Source organism: Tinamus guttatus, unplaced genomic scaffold (genome assembly GCF_059628265.1).
Source record: "Tinamus guttatus ecotype Peru unplaced genomic scaffold, ASM5962826v1 Tinamus_guttatus_pri_ptg000240l, whole genome shotgun sequence".
Taxonomy (NCBI): Eukaryota; Metazoa; Chordata; class Aves; order Tinamiformes; family Tinamidae; genus Tinamus; species Tinamus guttatus.
The window spans coordinates 4772192-4793948 of NW_028288774.1; the positions used below are offsets into that span (position 1 = coordinate 4772192).

At 39.2% G+C, this 21757-nt stretch overlaps 1 protein-coding gene across 3 annotated transcripts in view; it reads left to right on the forward strand.

Moving 5' to 3' along the window:
- Positions 1–21757, forward strand: part of SHANK2 (SH3 and multiple ankyrin repeat domains 2) — a 272573-nt gene that overhangs the window by 83304 nt on the left and 167512 nt on the right. For 2 of the 3 annotated variants that reach the window (XM_088525740.1, XM_088525741.1), the window contains 2 exons: positions 8498–8807; positions 12261–12430. In XM_088525740.1, coding sequence (XP_088381866.1) covers positions 8498–8807; positions 12261–12430 — 480 coding nt within the window. Of the gene's footprint in view, positions 1–4975; positions 5093–8497; positions 8808–12260; positions 12431–21757 lie in introns of those variants that run through there. The other variant, XM_088525739.1, reaches the window with a different exon arrangement.

The window sequence follows — 21757 nt, forward strand, 5'->3', positions numbered from 1 at the left end:
TCATCTAAGTGTGGCAACTGTATATTCATCAACTTCTAAATTGCTTTAAAATGTCCCACAAACACATAAACTTTGCATGCGTTGTTATTAAAATTCCTCTAGTATCAGGAAATGAATAAAGTGTTTTTTGCACAGTTGGACAGATTGGCCATGACCAGTTCTCCCAATCGCACCAGGAAGCTTGCTCTGCAAGCAAGTCTGTCACATAGCTGTGGGTTTTGCTGGATATTTGGGAATATTTCCAATTAATCTGACACTGTTTTCAGTCCAGTTCTGCAAAAGTGCTGGGTTCCTCATGTGGGCAGAGTTAGCCTGGCCCTTGTCAAATAGAGCAAAGTCTGGGGCCATCAATGTAAAAGAAATGCCAGGTGATGGAAGGGAAGTCTGGCACATGGCTATGTATCTTGCACTGCTATTTTTTGTTTTTTCTTTCTCCTTCTAATTGATAACTCTTGCCATCTGTTCCTGATCCATCTCTCTGCTGTCCTATCCCACACACAGTCTCCTGCCCCCATTCTATTCCTCAGGCTTGGACTGACTGCTCGAAGGCAAGCGACAGGCACCCACTGACGCCAAGTACTATCTGAGTGCCAGGAAGATGCTACCAGGGTTGTTCGCTAGCTAATGCTGGGGTCTTCAAGCATCATCTGAGTGGGCTCATGTGCTTTTATCTCATTGCTGTTCTGAGGGCAATTTGTTCTGAAAGTCTCCCTTTTGTGGTTTAGCATATGGAAGCCTATTTTATAGCAAAGACAAATGTATTTAATACATGCAAAGGACTGTATTTCTATCAGATTAGATTAGAATAGATTTTTTTTTATGGCAATAACTTCAAAATGGACAAAAAAGTGCCTCTGTAATTATAACTGTATTCTACTACGAGCTGAGAAGCTCCTGCTTTTACAGATATGTTGATGGGAAGATTAGGAAACGGTATAGATTTGGTAAAATGGATATTTTTTTGCTTTTCTAAAAAGCATTTAAGTGCCTAAAAATAGATCTTCAAAAATATCAAAGTTACTAATTCCCATAGACTTCTAATGGGAGCTAGGAGTGAGTACCCCAAAAAGTCTGGCAACGTGATGTTAACAGTGTACAAAAAATTGCTGAGCAAAATATATCAGAGGAGAGCCCATATTTTGATTTCTGCATAGGTGGCTTTTTCTGCTCCATGCAGAACTATCCATTCTCTGTAGACGTTTCTCTGTAGAGAGGGATCTGAGCGTCATGGTGGATGACAAGTTGACCATGAGGCAGCACTGTGCCCTCGTGACCAAGAAGGCCAATGGGATCCTGGGGTGCATTAAGAAGAGCGTCTTCAGCAGGTCGAGGGAGGTGATCCTGCCCCTCTACTCAGCCCTGGTGAGGCCACATCTGGAGTATTGTGTCCAGTTCTGGGCCCCACAGTACAAGAGGGATGTGGAGCTGCTGGAGAGAGTCCAGCGCAGGGCTACAAGGATGATCAGGGGCCTGGAACATCTGCCCTATGAAGAGAGGCTGAGGGAGCTGGGCCTGTTCAGCCTGGAGAAGAGAAGGCTGAGAGGGGACTTGATCAGTGTCTAGAAGTACCTCAAGGGAGGCAGTGAGGAGGATGGTGCTGGTCTCTTTTCAGTGGTGGCCACTGACAGAACTAGAGGTAATGGCCACAAACTGAAACATCAAAAGTTCCACAGGAACTTAAGGAAAAATTTTTTAACAGTGAGGGTGACAGAGCACTGGAACAGGCTGCCCAGAGAGGTTGTGGAGTCTCCTTCTCTGGAGATCTTCCAAACCCGCTTGGACACAGTCCTGTGCCACGTGCTCTAGGTGACCCTGCGTGTGCAGGGGGGTTGGACTAGATGATCTCTAGAGGTCCCTTCCAACCTTAAGCATTCTATGATCCTATGATTCTATGATTTTCTTGAACATCTCCAGCAGAAGCAGGGAAAGTTAGGTGATTAGGGCTTGCTAGTTTGCATTTTTAAGGTTCTTCTTGATTTTTCTGATTATGGATGCCATGAGCTTGTTGGTTATCTTCCTATGGGTGTGAGTGTAGCCAGATTACTAGGTTCTTGTATTGGACTAATAATATTAAGGGACTAACGTAAGGCAGTAAAATCTTTCTGGAAAAGGTGGAAGTTGCTGGAAGAGTTCCTTTTTTCCACTTCCGAACACTATAGATTTTAGGACTTCAGTTAAAACAAAGATTTTAATAGTGAAAATTAGAAAACATGAAAAACTGCAGCTGCGAATAGTTCCCTGCCTTCCTTGATTGTCATATTTTCCAGTTGTACAATAGCCTTTATTGCAGTCGGCTCTGCCATGTAGGAAGGAATGATATTTTCTGTGACGGGAGGAGAAAGACAGTTAAATGGAATAAAATGATCACTCGTCAGGTGATGTATCTGGTGGTGTAGACAGGGAAGTGTTCCCACAGTTTCCATGAAACTCAATAATTTTAAGTGACTTTAATTTTTTAAATGTTTTTACACTGATTAGAAACCCCTAGATGCTGAAATGCTACAGCTCCAGAAAGAATCTAATAAAGATTCCCCCTGGGACTGATTTTGATTGACTACAGTTGCCTGTCTGTTTTTATTTTACTGTATATGAGCAGACACAGATGCATGCAGTTGAGTTAACACTTTCCTGGGCTAGCTGGTGTGATGAGGTGTTGAGGATATCTTCAGTTTGGAGCACTGAAACCTGTACTGAGGGAAACGCTGTTTGAGGGTTAGACTCTCAGATTTGGACATCTCTGTCCCCTTTGCAGTGAATAGCCCAGGCCTTGCTCCCTAGGGATGTGTGAGCAATGCTGGGATCCCATCTCTGCATGGACGCCCTTCATGTTTAGTCTGTGCATTGTTCTCTGTGATTGATGCTCCAGTTATTAAAGCACAGAGCTGAACACACGGAGGCAGTGATTTTGTTCCTTCCCTGTGGGCATGCAAGGCAATTCTCCTCTTAAAGCCCATGGGGACCAACCTATGCTCATCTTCTGTTAGTGTCAGTAAAGCAGACTCCCCTACACTGTGTAAAAGTGGTTGAAGATGCTCTCCCATGGAAACGTGGGCATTGCGACCACACACAGAGCTGCTGTGGTGCAGCTCATATGTGATGGGGCTGTTGCTGGAAGCCCTTCCCTGACTTCAGCATAGGACTATGTCAGCTCTGACACTAAACAGAAATCCAGACCCCAGTCTTTTGCTAGAGCATTTTGGGAACTACTGCCCCATAACTCCCCTCTCTCTGGCTATCCAAAGAGGAGTCCTACGAGATAGTTGGGTTTTCATGGAGAATTCAGGAGCACTTGTATCACTTTTGGCTAAGTCGAGTCAGAAAGCACTATGGAAATGTAAAATGTTATTAATCATTATAGCTTCTTTATCATTTGCAGCTCCAGAGATAATCAGGGGGTTAGAATGAAGATATTAGAAAGATATGAGAAAGCACAGAAGCTTTGAGTGGAATTCAGCAGCACGGTTTGTCTGATGTTGCAGTCTTGTGTTCTAGAAGCAATATTTATTCTCCTCCTGAGGAGCTAATGGATACATGCATTTATAAGTTTATGAGGAATGGTGGGAAGTTATTCTTTTGAAAGCTTTGCATCATGTGAAAGATAAGAAAAAAACATCTTGTGGCATAGTTGTTTAATTTAGCCCCTATGCTGTTATCAAAATTTCCTTTGGTGACATTTCCACTTGATCAGAAAAGTTTCTTTTAATTTAATAAACTGGACCAAAGACTAAAATTATATTAATTTAGAGAAATATTGTTTTCACCAAAAGTTCACTAAAAGTCTATATCTATGTAAACACTGGAAAGTTAAATGATATTGAAATCATTGAATTAGCCTATTTATCCATACTAATTCCTTTCGCTGTTACGTTATATATTCCATTTATGCATATAGAGGTTAAATACAGTTATTTTCCATCTTTCTTGAAGCAATTTTCTCAGTAAGGAGTAGACCTGATGTTCAATGACAGATGTATTAACAATCATCAGAGAGTTCTCAAATGGAATAATTGTTGCGTAATTTATACTATTTGTGTTCAAATTGTAAATTAAGATTTCTCCTTTTTTAAACTGTGAATTCTGTTCTTCAGATTCCTTATATCCTTATATTGTACATGCAACTAAGGTTTAAATTTTCGTGAGTGTTAGCACATCTCCCCTCCTCCCTCCCTGCTGCTTCCTCTTTGCAGTATTTAAAACACAGATATCTGCCTGTCTCAGTTGTGTGCTCTTCTTCTGGGAACATGCTAGCACTGACTGGCATAGCTATCTGTAGAAATCTTTCAGAATTAGGACTTTGAGAAGCTGCAACGGCAGCATTTATTTTCTGTCACTTCCACTGAATTTAGTGGAGCAGCTTGGCTGAATTTTAATATTTTTCCCTATACAGGAAGAATTTTTGTTTTATTTCAGTGTAACCCTTGTATGGAAGGGGAGCGGCAAAATAATGTGCGCTCATGTTTCCATCGTTGCCACGCTGGAATATAGGCCATGCTGAGATACTCCATTTGCTGGCAGCTTTGCCTCCAACCTTGCTGCGGGCACGGCGTGGAGCTGGCGTGTTTCCAGTTTGCTCCATACTTTCCCCCGACTTGACTCCGTATCCCCGCTGCGCGCTCGCGGGAGCGGCGAGGAGGCCAGCCCGCCCCTGGGCCCGGGTGGCAGCAGCAGCAGCGGCACTGGCAGTGCCCGCAGCAGCAGCAGCAGCATCGCTCGCCGCGCGCTCCCGCCTGCGCCCCGCTCGCTGCCGGCCCCGGCGCTGCTCCTGCCTCTCCCGCTGCCCCGTGCCAGCCGGAGCAGCGATGCAGCAGCCACGCTGATCCCACGAGGGATGCTGCGCGCCGGTGCCGGCTGAGCGGCGACGGGGGCTGCGCTGCCGCCCGGGTGCGCAGCCGCCGCCTCCGCACACGCCGGGCAGCTCGCTCCGCTTTTTTTCCCTTTTTTTTTTCTCCTTCCCCCCTCTTTTTTTTTTTTTTTTTTTCCTTTTTTTCCCTCCTCTTTTCCTTCCCGGCAAAGATGGTACCATGAGGGGATCGCTGCTAAAGTAACAGGGGAAAAATGAAGTCTTTGTTAAATGCCTTCACAAAGAAAGAAGGTAAGCGATGGCAAGCCGGCCACTTTGGCGGTGCCGGCTGCTGTTTTCTTGCACAGTTAATCCGAGGGGTTGAGGGGATTAACCAGGTCCTGCAGTTTCTTTTGCAACGTGGTTTTATGGTCCGGTTAGGCAGCTGTTTACGGAAGCTGGTTGTGACTTATTTCATTCATTTGAGGCTTTCTCTGAAAGGTCGGGTAGTTTTAAAAATATTTTGTTCCCTGGGAAATGCATGTGAAGACCCCATGGAGGGGTTCGCTAGTGAATTTTGTCAGTGAAAGCTTCCCAATTTTCCCTTCAGATGGGGGAGAGTCTAGGTTGATTCTAGCTCTTCTGAGAGCTGCAAGAGGAATGGGTGCTTTCAGGTGTGCTTTTTAGGGGGATAATTTTAAACTTCAGAAGCATTCAGTTCAAATGTTTTTCATGTCACTTTGTATCATCTGTTTTTTTCCCAAACAAGTTTTGCAACAGCCATTCTTGCAGTTTTGAACATAGTGAAGTATTAGGGAAAATCTGTGTCCAACAGAGTTTAAAGCATGTACATTTGCATTTCATCATTTTCTGTTGTAGTTTTTTATTATGAAAATAATATAAATATGCCTAAGAAGCATCTAAAAAAAAATCCACCCACTTAGAGTTTGCAGATTGCTGGGGAAAAGAAACAGTTGGGTGGAATATTAATCATTTGGGGTATAGAAATGCTTATTTTTAACTCTTTCTATAAGAGATTTATGTTAGACGCCTGTCAATTTGTGCAATTAGCTGCCCCCCTTTATTACTTATTTTTGCATAGGAAAGGCTAATTTTGCTTGTAGTTCTTTCCCTAAGAGTATCACATTAATCACAATCCAGATCTAACTCCTAAAAGATCTTTAAAAAACCTTTTCAGCTATGTAATGGGAAAAGAGTGAGTTGAAACTGGTACAGGGAGAGTGTGTATGTATGCATACAGATACACTGGCTTTCATCAAGAGTGAACAGGCAGTTTCGTGTTCCCTAAAATCTTTTGGTATAAATGTGCTCAGCAGTTCTGTGTCCATCATCTGGCCACATCTGGGCAATGTACCCCTCCTGCCCAAAAAGGTCTCACAACCCCCCTAGAACTTACTGCAAAATAGGCTTTAGTCTTCTACATCTATGTGTTGAAGTCTTGAGAGTCTGGTGTTGAATGGTCACAATTTTAAGCTCATGAAAAATTAAAGCAGAAAGGTCAGGTCCCATTTTTCCTGAGGTCTGAGGCAAGTTCTGGTGACCCTGGAGAGCCAGACTGGCCTTTCGGGCCGCAAGTCTGGGACTACAGCTCTGTTTTGTGTGTCCCCTTCCTTAGTTCAGTGACTACAGTAACTGCTCTGCTTTAGTGCACCTGGGAGACGTCCCTGCTTCAACTGAGTCATTTCTAGAGCCATGGTCTCACTGGCAGAAATAGAGGAATACACAAGCAGCACATCTGTGTCACGTACATAAACTGAGAGGAGCTGGCTAGGTTAATTTGGCAAATAAGCACTGTGAGTTTTCTTTAAGTTAGAGCTAACTGTGTATTTCACCATGACATTTGGCGCTTTCATGGTATACTTTCTTCTCTGGAAACCTGAAAAGAATACGAAATCTGAAAAATTGGACTCTCCTGAAAATTGTACAGAGTTTCTGGAAGTTTCTAATGTACTCCAAATACTCCAAAGTTGTATTCCTTTTAACAGCCTTAAAGACGACTTCCTCTCAGCCTTTTTTCAAATGAACTATGGACCTGAACTTAAAGCTCTTCCTCTCTATGCACATTGTCCTCTTTTGTTCTTCTGATACTGTAGAGCTGTTTACTGGAGAAAAGTTACCTTCAGAGAAAGTTTTGTTCTTTGGGAATATGAACATGTAATTTTAAGGCATTCAGGATCACAATTAATCAGAAACTGATTCTGATGAAAGTGCTGTAAACCATGATTTTCCTTGCAGCTACACCTTATTTTTACATCATTTTTTTTCCAGTTTCACTCTGGGATCTGAAATTTTGCTGTGTTTAGCAGACAAAGGTGATATTTCAAGGCAGAGCAGAAAACTGCTTTGTATATTTGTATTTGTATGAATTGATTTATTTGCACAGTATGATAGGCATGTTTTAATTTTGTTTTTGGTATTTAATGTGTAGACATTTATGTCATTTTATAAATGCCTGTTAATGGTGAGTCAGATAGGTAGGATAATATTTTGTGGGGCTTATTTCCATACTGAAATATAACTTAAGAAAATCACAACAGCTCACTGAAGTCCTCAGAAACATGCCTAGTTGCCTCTGATTAGTAATAAATACTATCACTTTGCAAATATCTACATGTGCAGTTTGGATGAAAACCTAAAAGGCTGTGAGCTCCCCTGAAATTAGGGGGAGTGCTTGCAGGAACTGAGGTAAACATGAGTTTTCAGGGTTGGAGTCTTTCTTCCCTTATAAAAATGAGTCATAAGTGTCATGACAGCTAGCGCGAGCCGGCTGCCTCGTATTGGGAAATTTTCTCGTTAAGTTGTTGTTGGAACTAAGTGACCTTCTGCAGTGAGAAATGGAGATTGGGGAAATGTAGTGTCTGCTTATACAGGCTCTCCAGCGAGTACAGCACTGTGCCAATAACACTGATGGAAGGACAAGCCCTCTGGTTGATATTAGATTTCTGTTGCCCTTGCGTTTGTTTTCTGTGGTGTCTATTTGATTAGCTGGTGTATGACAGCCTTCAGATGCAGTCACATTCCCTGCAGGACCCAGCACGGGCCGAAGCGAGCGCGTTGCCCTGGGGGAATATGTTCTATATACAACAGTGATCGCTGCGGTAGAGGCACCTAGATTAGAAAGAGAGAAGTGCCGAGGGATTCTGGCAGAGTAATAGTGTTCTGCCAGGAGGAAAATGTATGTCCTCAATTTTTAACCTGGAAGAAGTGGGTAAGGTGACTGTTAACATTTAAGGTTTCGTGTTGGGCTTGGAGCGGCAGTGGAAGAAGTCTCTGTCAGTCTGGGCACCAGCAGGGCTGGAGCTGGGAGCACACAGCACACATGCTGCCTCTCTGTGCTGCCCTGTAACTTTCTAGCCTGACATGAGGAAATCTTAACAGAAGACAAGCTGTGAAACTCACATTTAGTGAGAAATACATGTTTCCCTTTTCCTGGACCTTAGTTCAGCAGGCCAATGCTTTCCATGTTGCCAAGGTATTCATTAAAGTCAGGAAAAAGTTTAGTGTTGTCTGTTTTTGTCAGCTTTAGTGATGTCTTTAAACATAAAGAAATTGACTGGCTGTGTGGGGAAGGTGGAGTTTCTGTTTCTCTCTGCAGGAAAAGTAATGCCATATGTTGTTAACTCTTTTTATGGAGTGATAAACACATATAAATGGCAAAATCATCTGTGATTACCTGGCATGTTTTCCTTTCTGCAGTGCCCTTCAGAGAGGCTCCTACCTATTCAAACCGGAGGCGGAGGCCGCCAAGTACCTTGGCCGCCCCTCGTGTCTTGCTCCGGTCCAACAGCGATAACAACCTCAACATCAACAACCTCCCCGAGTGGTCGGCCTCCTCTTCCGCCTCTTCCCACCGCAGCCTCTCGCCTCATCTGCTTCAACAGATGCAGAATAATCCTAATGGCACCGTGAAAACTGTTGGGACTTACACGCCATCCTCGCGGAGCCGCTCTCCATCCCTGAACAGGCTGGGAGAAGATGCCAAGAGGCAGCAGCACAGGCACATCAGGTGACTCTCTGAATGTTTGCATGCTTGGAAATACTCCTAATGCCCCCATGGTAGGGAACTACCGTGTTCCTTAGTGTTACCTACGTGCCCATTTGGCACTCCATCTAATACAAAGGCAATAAAATCTCTGCACAGTGGAATATGTACAAAGCTTATCACTGCGTGTGCCCCTCTGAAGGAGAAGGGCTAATTCTTGAGAATAAAAGGTGCTATTTCTTAGAGTCTTTAATAGTTAAAAAAAAAATGCCGTATGTATCAGAAAAGTAATACACTTCCAAGATACTCTGTGGCTGCATCTGCCATCCCGGGAGTCTGTGCTGGAGCTGCGTAGGGGAGGTGAAGTGGAGACTCTTGCATTTCCCTCTTGCGTAGATGAGTTCTGCACCACAGCTCAGAAGTGAGGAATAATGACAAAATGGTGTGTAGCCTGGGGTAGGAGGGTGCCTGAGGGCAAAGGTGGCTTCTGGAGAACATGGTGATGGATGCAATGGGCTCTTCTGATCATCCTTGCAGGATTTTGCATTCCCTATGAATTTGCTGCTCTTTTTTATTTTTTTTCCTTTTGAATTACAAGTGAGGTTTAGCAGGCCCTCTCTGCAAATATCCTGCAGCTATGTCTCACTGGATAACAAATCCTGACTAATTAGCACGATGTAGGTATTGTAGGTAATATAAGAAAACAGATGATTGTGTCTGTCTTTTCATTGCAAATGGAGGCTCCAGCTTTATAAAACCACTGTCCTGTGAATAGATAATTACAGCTTTGCTTCGAGGAGGACTTGGGAATGACTTCTGTCAAGTATGCAACCAATGCAACTGCAGCCAGATGATAAGCCAAGGGGGTTAAAGTGCAGGGCTGAAGAAAAGGAGGGAGACAGAGTTGAATATTGATGGAAGGAATTGAAGCTCTGATCAAGCACATTTCATTCGCTGATCATTTAAAATACCAGGCTTTGTCTATCCTGTTTCCTAATACCAAAAGAACATTTATTGTTCACTGTAGGAAAAGAGTATTGTTGAGAAATGCAGCTGTGGGTTTTCTCTTTTGTCATTAGTAGGTATGGTGGGACTTTACTTGAGCTTTCCAGTCAGATGAAGCTCTCTACTATTATTTTTCTTGCTCTTCTCTTTTTAGCTGCAGGTAGCCAAATGGATAGTCATTATTTGATGTAGTAGAAATAATGTTGGATATTGGAACATACTGAATTGTTAAAAAAAAAAAAAAAAAGTTATTGGGACTGTAAGAAACTGGACTCTGAATTTCTTACGCTGTTGTTTTTACGCAGTAGAACTACTACTATCAAACTGCTGTTACATTGGAATATGTTACAGTAATCATGAAAAAACAGTAACTTCAGATCACACTTACTCAGAAAAAACCATATCAGCATAAAATTATGTTCCCTTTAATGAGTTTGCATAGGTGAGGAGGTCCATCTGCCCAATGCTTTTCACACAGTGAGTGCAAAATATTCCACTGGCTACTGCTGGCACTACCAAAGTTTTCCTTCTTCCTTGTTTAGCTCAAAGTGATAAAAAGTAGCTTTTTGTTAACTTTCCTGGGATAATGCACTGTGCAACTTAAAATATAAACAGTTCGTTGAGTTCTGAAACTTCTTCAAAAAGCAAATACTTGTTTGCCTTTGCTTTATTCAGATGACTTGCCTTTGTCCTTTCTGGGTGGGGAATAATGGATTTATTATTCCGTTATCAGCACAACGGAACATAAAAATTTGCCTCATATCTCCTGAAATCCTCTTCTCCTCCTGCCTCCCTCATAGTGGGGGATGTGCTGGGAGAGGAAAGATGTTTTTTAAGAAGTTATTGATGCCATGTTGCAGCTGATTTCAACATGTGAGTCTGTCTCCTGAGAAATGATCCGTTCAGTGTAAAAGTTAAATGTGCCATTCCTCCCTCTGTTTTCAGTAAGAGAGGAAATGACTAAATCTGCTGTGATGAGAGTTAAATAAGATGCTGGGATGTAACATCATGTACTGCTGCTGCCTGCTTGCTAACAGATTAGGCAGCAAGTGCAGCTTGATACAGGTAGAAATTGGATGTGCAGTAAGAGTGTACGTATCTTATGATAAGAGTGTACATGGCTTATGGACTGTGATGGCTACTTTTTCACGTACAAGGAAAAAGGAATGGACAGAAAGATTGGAAGAGTTACTGTTGCTGCTTCCCGAGGTTTCTTCTTCAAGTGCCATCACAGGCCTCCAGGACTCTGAGGACTGCTTATCACAGTAATAAGAGAGTGGAACAACAAGATGAAAGGCAGACACAGCTTCAAATGATAAAGAAGTTACTGCAGCAAAATGGAAGTGTTCCTTGTAGGAAAGATGCATTTTGTTTGGGTTTGTTACCAGATAACCTCCTCTTTATCTATCCTGAGAGCTTCATTGACTCCTATTTTGGTAGGAGATTGGTTAAAAAAGGACAAACAAACAGTGAAGTCCACCTTTCAGCATTTCTTTCGTTTCTAATAGTTTTGCATTCTCCGTTTGCCTGTACTAGACCGTAAGTACAGTGTTGTAACACTAAACCATCATTAAACTTTTTTTTCGTAGTTTATCTTCTTCCTAAAATCTTCACGTACGTTCCTCTTTCTGAGAAATATTTTGTTTCTAGACTTTTAGTGTAAGACCTAAAATTTTTCCATTTTTCTATATGTCTAAATAGTAGTGTATTTCATGTTTATTATGGTATCTGATATAATTTTTCCACCATCTTTCCTATTTGCCTTTTCTTCACACTATGTTTTTAACATTTCAATCATGTTTCATATATTATTCACCAATTTTCAGCGACTTATTCTCTATTCATCCAAAGTAGATTCTGTGCTGTTTGATGACCTACACCATATGCAGGTACACTGCTCTCAAGTCATTGGGAGAGCTACTGACTGTCATTAATAAAAAATGAACTTTTTGAAAGTATGTTAACCATAAAAGCCATGCTTTGTTCACATTCCCACCTAAAATTTAGCTCCAGCTCTCAGAGTAATGAACTAACTGCATTGTTCAGTCCATTAAATTAATGATTCAGTTAACTTGATTGTTCAGTTAATACTGCAATACTGCAAAGTTATCGACTCACAACAGCAGTTGCAAATACTGTAGCTTTAACAACTTTCTGTCAAATTGTGATACTTCTAACTATGGTGCGTATACATAAAATTCATTTGGGTCTGTGAAAATGCCAGTTTAACTTGTAGAACTAAACACTTTAGTCTTCCCATTTTATTATCAAATGGATATTGGCCATACTTCATACAGAAAGATTTTTAACAATTAAAAGAACTTGTGTAAAAACAGTTATTTATTCTAGAGTGTTAAGTGTCATAGTGGAAGATCCTTTCACAGATGAATTTAATCCTACAAAAGTGATGATGAAACAGCAACTTTGTGTGATTTCTATAACAAATTCATGCTTCTTCATTTCAATTTCCAGTGCCAGTTACAGTCCTAGTGCCAACAAGGATACACTCTCCGTCTTGGATTATCAGGGCCCCAAACGCAAACTTTACAGTGCTGTACCTGGAAGACTTTTTATTGTCGTAAAGCCATATCAACCTCAAGGAGAAGGGGAAATTCACCTGCACAAAGGAGACAGGGTGAAAGGTGAGTAGATAATTAATTTTGAATAACCATTTTCTCCAGCTAGAGGGAAATTTCTTTTCTTTTTTTTTTTTTTTTTTTTTTTTCTGTTTTAGGAAAAAGGAAGTCTATTTTACATGTTCAGCAGAACTTCTTTTACATATTTGTTTCATTATAGGATACTTTGCTCCTGATTCTATTTTGTAACCAAAGCATATTCAGGTCCTATTTTACCTAGTTTCAAGATTGCATTAAAATTTTAAAATACATGCACTAAGAGTAGGATTGTCTTCTACACAGAGCATGTACTTTGCTCCTGCAGTCATAGGACGACAACTCCAGAGTTTTAAAAAGGTTGCAGACTTGTTAGCTATATAAGCAGCTGAGGAGGAAAACATCACTGTGGTAAAATCTGCTTCAAGTTCTTGCCTCAAGGAACAATTTGTTGGTCAAACAGAAGACCCTCTTCTGAAATTAAGGATAAGTATAGGGAGTAAGTGGAGTCTACTACAAATATTTTGGGGAGAAGATATAGTGGTGCATGTGAAAGAGTGAAAAATGAATGAAAAGAATGAAAAAGAATGAAAAACAGTAAATTTAATACTGCTAAATAAAACTGTTAAAACACATGAGAACTTCCCTGAAACTGAAATTAGCTATCTTTAAAATGGAAAAGTTCAAATAGTTTTTCTTTCCAAGACTGCAAACAATAGGTGGGAACAGCCATTGGTCATGGCTGATTCTGAAACATTTTTGGGTTTTAAAAGCTTTTTTTTTTTTTTTTAACTCAAGCTTTCTGAAGCTGTAATATAGGAAGCTGAGGAATTATGTGCAAAAGTTGAAACATATCCAAGACTCATTTTGACACAGGATGAATGAAGGAGGTAAAACTTAGCAGAGGCAGTGTTTGCTTTAGGGCTGGTAGTTCTGGGTGACTAAGCCCTGATCAGATAGTTAGCAGGGATTATCATCTAAAGAAAATAGTGCTCAAGATCTTTGGGAGGAATCAATATGACCACTTGAGAAAAAAAAAAAAAAAAAAAAATAATGGAAGTTAGACTAGTTGAAATTTAAGTTGGACTACAGTAAAATTAATAGCAGGCAAGCAAGATTCTCAGGTTATAGAATTTTGGGGGAATGTCAAATACGAACTAAAATGAAAATCATTAAAAAAAAAAACAGAAGTCAGCTTCTTGTTCTGACAATGTAGAGCTTTATATGGTTGGAGAATCAAGCATCCAGTAAAACTTCAAGAGAAGTAACAAATAATACCACCTCACAAAAGTCTTCAAGTGTCAGAAGAATGGGTATGACATAGAGAAAGGAAAATTTACACTATGAGCAATTGTCATGCAATGTAGAGCAGCTTGAAAGCAAATGTTATCTTTTTATGGTTTTTCAGAAGAAAGGTGGTCTTTGGGTTAAAGTGTGAAGTCTTGGGGTCTTGTGTGGAGTTTTCCTCACTGAAAGGGTGAAAGATGAAAACAATTGAGAAAGGTGAATATCAGTGTATTAAAAGAAAATGAGAAAGAAATGTTACATGTACTGGAATGGTAATAAAAACAGTGAACATGAAAACACTACCAAATGCACCACCAAACTCCAAAGAATTTAACAGCACCAGGATGAATTGCTAGTACCTACAAATGGTGAAATTTGGGGGATTTGGGTAGTGCTAAATAACTCTCTATATTGGGTAAGTTAAAAGAGTAAGTTAAAAGAGTTAAAAGATGCCAAAATATAGATGAAGAATTAATGCAGTTGAGCACTACCATCAAATCTGTGCGGGGCATTGTATTGCTAGACAACTGTGTTCAACTGAGCTGTTGGATTTGAAGATGAAGCAATATCTTTATTTAGAGGATATGAGATCAATGTAAAACTTATCTTGTTGCCAGGTTCTGGAGAAACATATAGGCAGAAAATGCTTCCTCTGAAAAAAATAAGGAAATGGTATGACAGATTGCTTGGGATGCTGAAGTTTTTAGGGAAATTGATTACTAGCCTGCATGTCTGAGTAGAATTTGATGCTATTTTATTCCAAAATGTCTAAAGAAAAATGGATTTACATTTCAATGGAGTGTAAGATATCAAAAAATAAATAGTTCAGGAGACAAAAGAATTGGTTCCGGTTCTTAGCTACTGTGATGGAAACTGGAAGGAGAATTGATTAGTCCACTTTTAAAACGTCCTGAAATCAGTATGATTAGAACTTGAGATGAAAGATTTGTTCAGGGCATGCTAACAAATGAATGTCAAAAAGCTGAAACAGAAAATAAAAACTTGTCTGCTCTGCGAATTTTGCATCTTTGTTTGTGAGAAAGCCTATATGTACTGAAACAAAATATAAATTGACGACTTTTGTTAGCAACAGGGATATAGCCATCCAAAATCAGGCCATCTCTACAGATATGACCTTTTTCACATATATAATTTATGTACTGAATTAAAATGTGGCACAGATCTAGTATTTGCAGATAAACTTATTTTAGAGCACTTGATAGAAATTTGGTGTTGTAAAGTAGAGGGGGAGATTCTTATACATGTTGGACTTATTTAAAAAAACAACAACAACAAATTAATTTGAACAAAGAAAAAATGTATATAGCGATTGCTACTTAGGATTAAATTTTGCAGAGAAATCTTCCAGAGAGTAAACTAAGGCTGTTTACACTGGAAGGCTGAGCCTCTCATTGGTAATCAAAGCAAAATCTTTCAGAAGATCAAATCTTATTTTATGTTAGCATGTCATTCCTTTCTCAGGTGTCCCAAAAAATATGTCAAAAGGAACATATCAAGGTCATTTAGAAATTAAAGTAGCTAGGTAAATGCCAGTGATGCTTTAAAAACTTCTCAGATGTATAACAGTATTGAGCAAAAGCACATGTTCGCCCAAAAAATTCAAGTTAATGTCAAAAAACAAGCAAACAAAAACCCTAACCCCAAATAATATTTGTTTCACTCCAAAGCATAAGGTTTATTCTTACTGACATAAAGTGAACGCCAGTCCAGATGCTCTGCCCAGACCTCTTTTATATTCTCCTAGCATTTTGTTCATTAAAATGGGTGCTTGAATCTAGGTTCATTGTTTCAGTCAAAATGTAAATATTTATGCAGAATGAAAAACAACTTCAACAGGAGAGACTGATGGACTCACTGTCCTTTATTTAAAAGCCTGCTCGTTGTAACTCCTGTAAACCTCAGCATATCTTGTGAATGCCAGAACCCCTGGCACTCACAAGACAAGGAGGATCTCTTGAGGCTTAGCGAGACCATGATCCAGTCAACACTAGGGCTTCTCCTGCCTGTTTATGGTTTAGGGACTCACTGTATGCAGTGTTTGGAAGAAGTGAAACAGCACGGAATCCCCCATGGAGTTCATTTTTTCCTAAGTTTGGAAACACTCTAGCCTCACATTTACAAAATGAAAAAACTCTCTGACTTAGCCCCATTCATCTGCCATCTTAATTGCCACCGTTCTATATAAAACAGATTCTTAAATTCTTCTGGAGGATCAAACATACACTGGAATTCACGATGGGATTATGATCTATGTTCAGTTTGACCCTGGGAGGAGTCTCGTCTCTTGATATCGCAGGAGAATAGTCACAGTAAAGATGTAGCAAGGCATTCATCACAAAACAACATATTAAAGATTAGTTGGGGATTTTTTTAATGAAGGTCATTTATTTATTTATTGTTAAACTCTATAGAGTAAGATGGGACACACAGATGAATTCCTAAACTCTTCATGAAAGAGCTTTCGTTAGACAGAGTCTGTTAGATCTTCCCTCCCTCCCTCCCTTCAACTGAATGATTCTGAATGCCTCGATGGTGAAGGAAACATGAAGCTCCACAGGAAAAGATGACTGGAAGAACTAGATTCTGTTCCCAATACTACAGTCTGATCATGAACAAATTATTTAACTTTCCTGTCCTTCTGGTGGTCACTTTGGAGACAGCAGTGGTTTAGAGACACTTAGCTGATGTGGCAACAAAACAAATTAGGAAGATTTATGTTCTTTTAGTGTGAGCCCAATAGTCTCCAGCCAAAAGCACCAGGGGTCCTCCGCCTATACTTTGTAATTACAAAATGCATTTTTTAGGATCCTTTCTTATTGTTATAGCACAACAGCAGTTAAATAGATGTGTCTTTCTGTAAGTAAGCAGTCAATCAAAACTGCATGAGTGACAATAGATCAAAGTTTACGATACAAGGAAATTGCTCCTTTGGAGAAAGGAGCTGTGAATTGGAGAAAGCTGTGAATGGACCAGGTACAAAGAAAATGTAATCTAAAGAAAGTGGCCTTGTATTAATAGGATATTATTTAGCCTATACAAAAATATCTTACCTTGTTTTTGCCAGTTAGTCATACACCCTGGCATCATTTATGTCTGCCACTCATGAGAGAAGGGCCATGGCAGATGTAAAAATAAAACTGTTATTTTTATTTAATCTAAATAAACCTGCCTAATCTTAATGAAATCAACTGAAAACGAACTAGCTGCCTTCCTCAGAAATATTTTTAACTTTTTTTTGGTCTTTGTTAATTTTATATGTAAAAGTCCAGAGCCATAAATTGGGCACTGTCCAAATATTTATATATGTACCATAATGTATCTCTGAAATGTATTTTATATTCTGCATTGCTAGATTTAATTCTCAAATAAGAAATCAAACAGCCTCTTTATAACAACACTCAGAGCTATCAAGAGAACATAGTGCTTCCAAGTGCTTTGTGAATATCATGAAGAGAAAGCAATACAGAAATGGAATTGTGTCCTTGGGAAGATTACCTAAGATTCAAATGTGGCCTAGCATACCTGCAATACACATAGTAAAAGATGTTAGTTACTGGTACCACTCAACACGATGTAGACAATCTCTTGTCACTTAGAAGCGAAATAATCAAAGGTTATTTCCAGGAAAGACATTAGATTAAAGCATGTCTGAAATAGACATGAATTATCCCTTATTGATAACCTAGAAGGAGAAAAAATTGTGCTTGCTTGCCTAGTGCAAATACCTAGAGAATATCTGAAGTCTCACAGCTCACAGTTTTGCTCTTCATTTTCTCATCTTTCTCTTACTGTGTTTTTTTTTTTGGACCTTCCTTTCTATTAATTTTTTTTGATCTTCAGGTCTCAGAACATACTCTAGTTTGCCCTAATGGATGGCCTTCAACAGTAATTTTTATCTTTCTCTCATTTTCATTGCCTGTCATGATATTGTTATCTATTTCCCTGGAAAATGCCAAGTTTCTAGGATTTAAGAATCTAGATTAAAGAAATTTTCTAGTGTTTAGTATTTTAAAAAATTGAGGAAAATATGCTCCAATGTAGATTTTTGGCGAGTCTTCTCGGGGACACCCTGTTCCAGTACAGTCTGCACCTTTGAAAAGAATTCACCATGACCTGGGTCTGTTCTCAGCTAAATTCTCTGAGGACTGGTGCTAGTGAAGCCGTAGATATTCGAGCATCTGTTCTAGACAGAAAGTCAGTAGTTTTCAGCATTAGAAATACTGACCCTTACAAAACTGCTTTTATTTCAGCGTGATCTGAGCCAGTAGGGCAATCCAAATATATTGCTAACATTTTCGTTCCTTATGAAATCTACTTGTAAGTCATTTTGAAAAATAAAGACTATTAAACCCCTGCTGTGCCTGAAGATATTGCCAGCAGACAGAGATTGTGGGCAGAAGCAAGTTGGTCTCCAAGGCTTTTGCACTTCTTGAATTAGTAAATAAAATATTGGAAAGGGAAGAGCTACAGAAATGCTGCTTTGTTTTTACAACAGCATTTTGTACGTTGTATGTGAATAAGTTTGGAAGCAGGACTGAATATGAGAAATCTGCAGAAGCATTTTATTTTTGCTGCTGTTGCTCCTTTCATCTATAGATAAAAATAATGTGAAATGGAATATTAATCTTTCTCAGATCCACCAGTCTATTTAGCTTGCTTATTGACTTAACAGTTTGATTTAAATTCCTAACCTAAATAATTATGACTCGACACAGATAACAATCTAATTCATTTCTCAACACGCTTACATTTGTAGAATAGGAGAGAGAACTGGGCTCCTAACTGCTATTTCAGAGTGTTGTAGCAAACACAACACTTTGCTTCCTCCCGACAGGCTTCTTCCTCCTTTCTGAGGCTGCAAGGAGGAACCTAGGTAAGACCATCTTCAGATTCCTGTATGCAAGCCATGGTCTTAACTGTTGGCTGCTTAAAGCCAGCCTCCTTCAGTAGTCAGAAGCTGGCCTGAAATATTCAGGAGACACAGGACGGCAGAGGAGCAGTAGGAACTCTGAGCTGCAGACCAGCACACTGGCATAGTCCAGCATAGTGGTGCAACTTCCAGACCTAAGCTGGTTTGGGGCCTGCTCACAGCTTCATTCTGCTTTACCTTCCCTGGACCTACAGTCTGGGCATGAGTGCATAGAAGAGCAAACTTTGCTCTGAGGCAGTGTTCAGCCAGTGCTAAAGCTTATAAAATAATAGATTTTGCAATGCTTGATTGGAACTTCTGTCCGAAATTCCAGTCAACTCAGATTTATTTCTTAAGGTGTTTTTTCTCTCCTTTGCTTACTCCATGTTTGACTCCTAAAACAAGAGGAAAAAGGCTCACTTCATAGAAAGTTGTTCCAAATGCAAAGTTAAAAAAGGAAGGAAACAGGGAAGAATTGCCTCATTTGCTTCTCCACTAAAAGGAATGTCTTTAGAGCCACAGTTCAATCTGACAGCTCAGGTCAATCATACAAACTGTGCAGAGATGCAAGCTTCCCTCCAGATTGTACGTAGACCACACAAGAACATTTTCTACATGGCAGCTGGGGCACAGTCACTTGTTTACGTGCTGGTAGTCTTAATGTGGTTGTCATCAGGGCTTGAGATGGTTACTTCCTTTCCAGGCTTGCAGTTGCATTGATCTCAAGTTGTATCCCTGTCTCTCTCAATTATGCATTTTAAAGCCAAAAAGGATTTGCCCATAAGGCAGAACAGACAGATCCTGTTCGTCATTAGTGGCAGGGAGGAGTGGCTATCTCTCAGAAGAAAGTAGGGATAGAATAAGATGTGGAGTAAAATTAAAACGAAGGTAGAGCAAGATTAAATTGTAACCTCTGTACAGTTTGAGCTGAGCTTCAGAGAACTGTCAGTCTACATGCTACCTGCCTGGAAACATCTTTTCTATTTACCTGGTTATATACAAAAGTAGATTAAACACTGACCTTTTTAAAGCATTGAAATATGCGCTTAAGAATATATGTTGGCAATACAGCTCAAGGTTAGGGACATGCATTTGTAAGTTGCACCATTTTTAGGGAGTGTTTTAGGCAAAATTGTTTTCCTCATTGAAGTAGATGCTTTTATATGGATTATTAGTCCTTGTAAAGCTGTCTTTCAATGGATGAAGGTCTCCAAAGGCCTACTAATTTTGAAATTTGCATTAGAAAGCAGATTTTTTTACGAGAAAAAAAGTTTAATTTATAATATTAGAAAGTCCTGAGGCAGAGAGATCAGGTCTTTGTCCTTTGGAAAATTTAAAATATGGTTTAGCATATTAGAAAAGGGAATGCCAGAAGATAGATTGTGACAGAACTGGTTTGTATTTGCACTGAAACCTGACAGCTCAAATACAAATGAAAACTTTTTTTATGTCATTAGGGAAATGACATTTGTTATCAATAACAGAACAGTAACATATTGTGATTGCAGTTCTGATGGAAGAGATACTGTATCGCACTCCCTTTCAACTAAAGAATTGAATTCTGAGATTTTCTACTTTATGCTGTGAGTTTTACAGGGCTTTCAGTTTACATAACCCCACCTCTCCTGAGAAGTATTGAAATCAGCTTTTCTGATTAACAGATATAACTTTTCCTTTTAGTTTTGACAGTTTTTACCTCAGGTAGGCTAGTTCAGTTGCTTGATTTTTGAACATATTTTCAATTTTATTAGTATTATATTTTCTTCTTTTCCTCTAATTTGTAGGTGTGTTATTTTTTTAAGATGATGATATCTCACAATTTGGGTAGCTGCTTCTTTTCCCCTTTCTCAGAGGACTTTTTTGGTGAAATTTTTGCAAATGAAGGCACCTGGAAAAAATACCGATTGAAATTTCAGCTGATAATGCAAAACTATTACAAGAAATTTAGAAATAATGTCAGCTTCATCAGCTGAAGGAAATACATTCTTATACCCTGTTTCTTGATTATTGTATAATGAAGGGAGTTGTAATGGGGATGAATAAAACTGCTTTTTTGTTTTGTTTTGATTCACATAAATTTTTGAAAATATATTGAGTAATTAAGCATTTTTAGATAAATATGTTAAATTAATTATATACACTGCAGAAAAAAACAGAAGTTACAAGAGTTTCAAGGGACAAAACATCGTGGACTAAATTGGCACTACACAATTTTTGAGGGGAATTTCTGGCAAAGCAGAGTCTGGCTGGTATTAAATATAATACTTTTAAGACATTGAGGAAATAAGGTCCTGCTAGCTGTCTGCTTATACATATTTTCATGTTATTCAAATGTTTGGTAATTGTCCAATTTTGATTTTCAGTTTTGTTCATATAATTAAACATAATTTTTGTTTTAAGCTATACTTATGTTGTGAAAAGACATATCAGGCTTCAGGATGTTATTAGAGCCTTATTTTTACTCTTATAACATCAAATTCCTTATTGTAATTCATATTGTGTGTAAAGAGACTCTGGCCTGCTCTTGCCATAGCAACCACATCTTTTCTTTTTAATAAAAGCAAAAGGAAAAAAAAATACTTCAAATGATAAAGCCTAATTATTAATTTTGGGAAAGTTATCCTTTGATTTACCATTGTTATTCCCTTCAGAAGCGAAAATGTTGATTAGAAAATCTCTTGCTGGTACCAAATTATCCATTGTAGCATGTCTCTTAAGCACTGTTGTGAGAGGGAAAAGACAGAAATTAAGGCCTCATTCTGAAATGCATCCATGGGTAGGAAAGATAAATTATATTTTTGATTTATCTTGTAGGCTCCCGGTTATCCACATTGGAATACATGAATTGTGCCCCATTTTTATGGATATGTGGATGAAGATGTAGATGTAATATGGTTTGGCCTACTGCTACAGAGTTTCTTATTAATAATACCACCTGAGATGCATGAAAAAGATTTTATGAAATTTCTTATTGGTTCAGAACCTACATCTTCCTCTCAAGCTTTACATTCTAAATTTTGTGCCATATGTGCTTTTTCTCCATCTCATCAACAATTAATCTCTGTCTCAGTACATCAGCCTTATTCCTGGCCTCCCACATTTATTTTCTGTGTTATCCAATTGCCTCCTGCAATTCCACC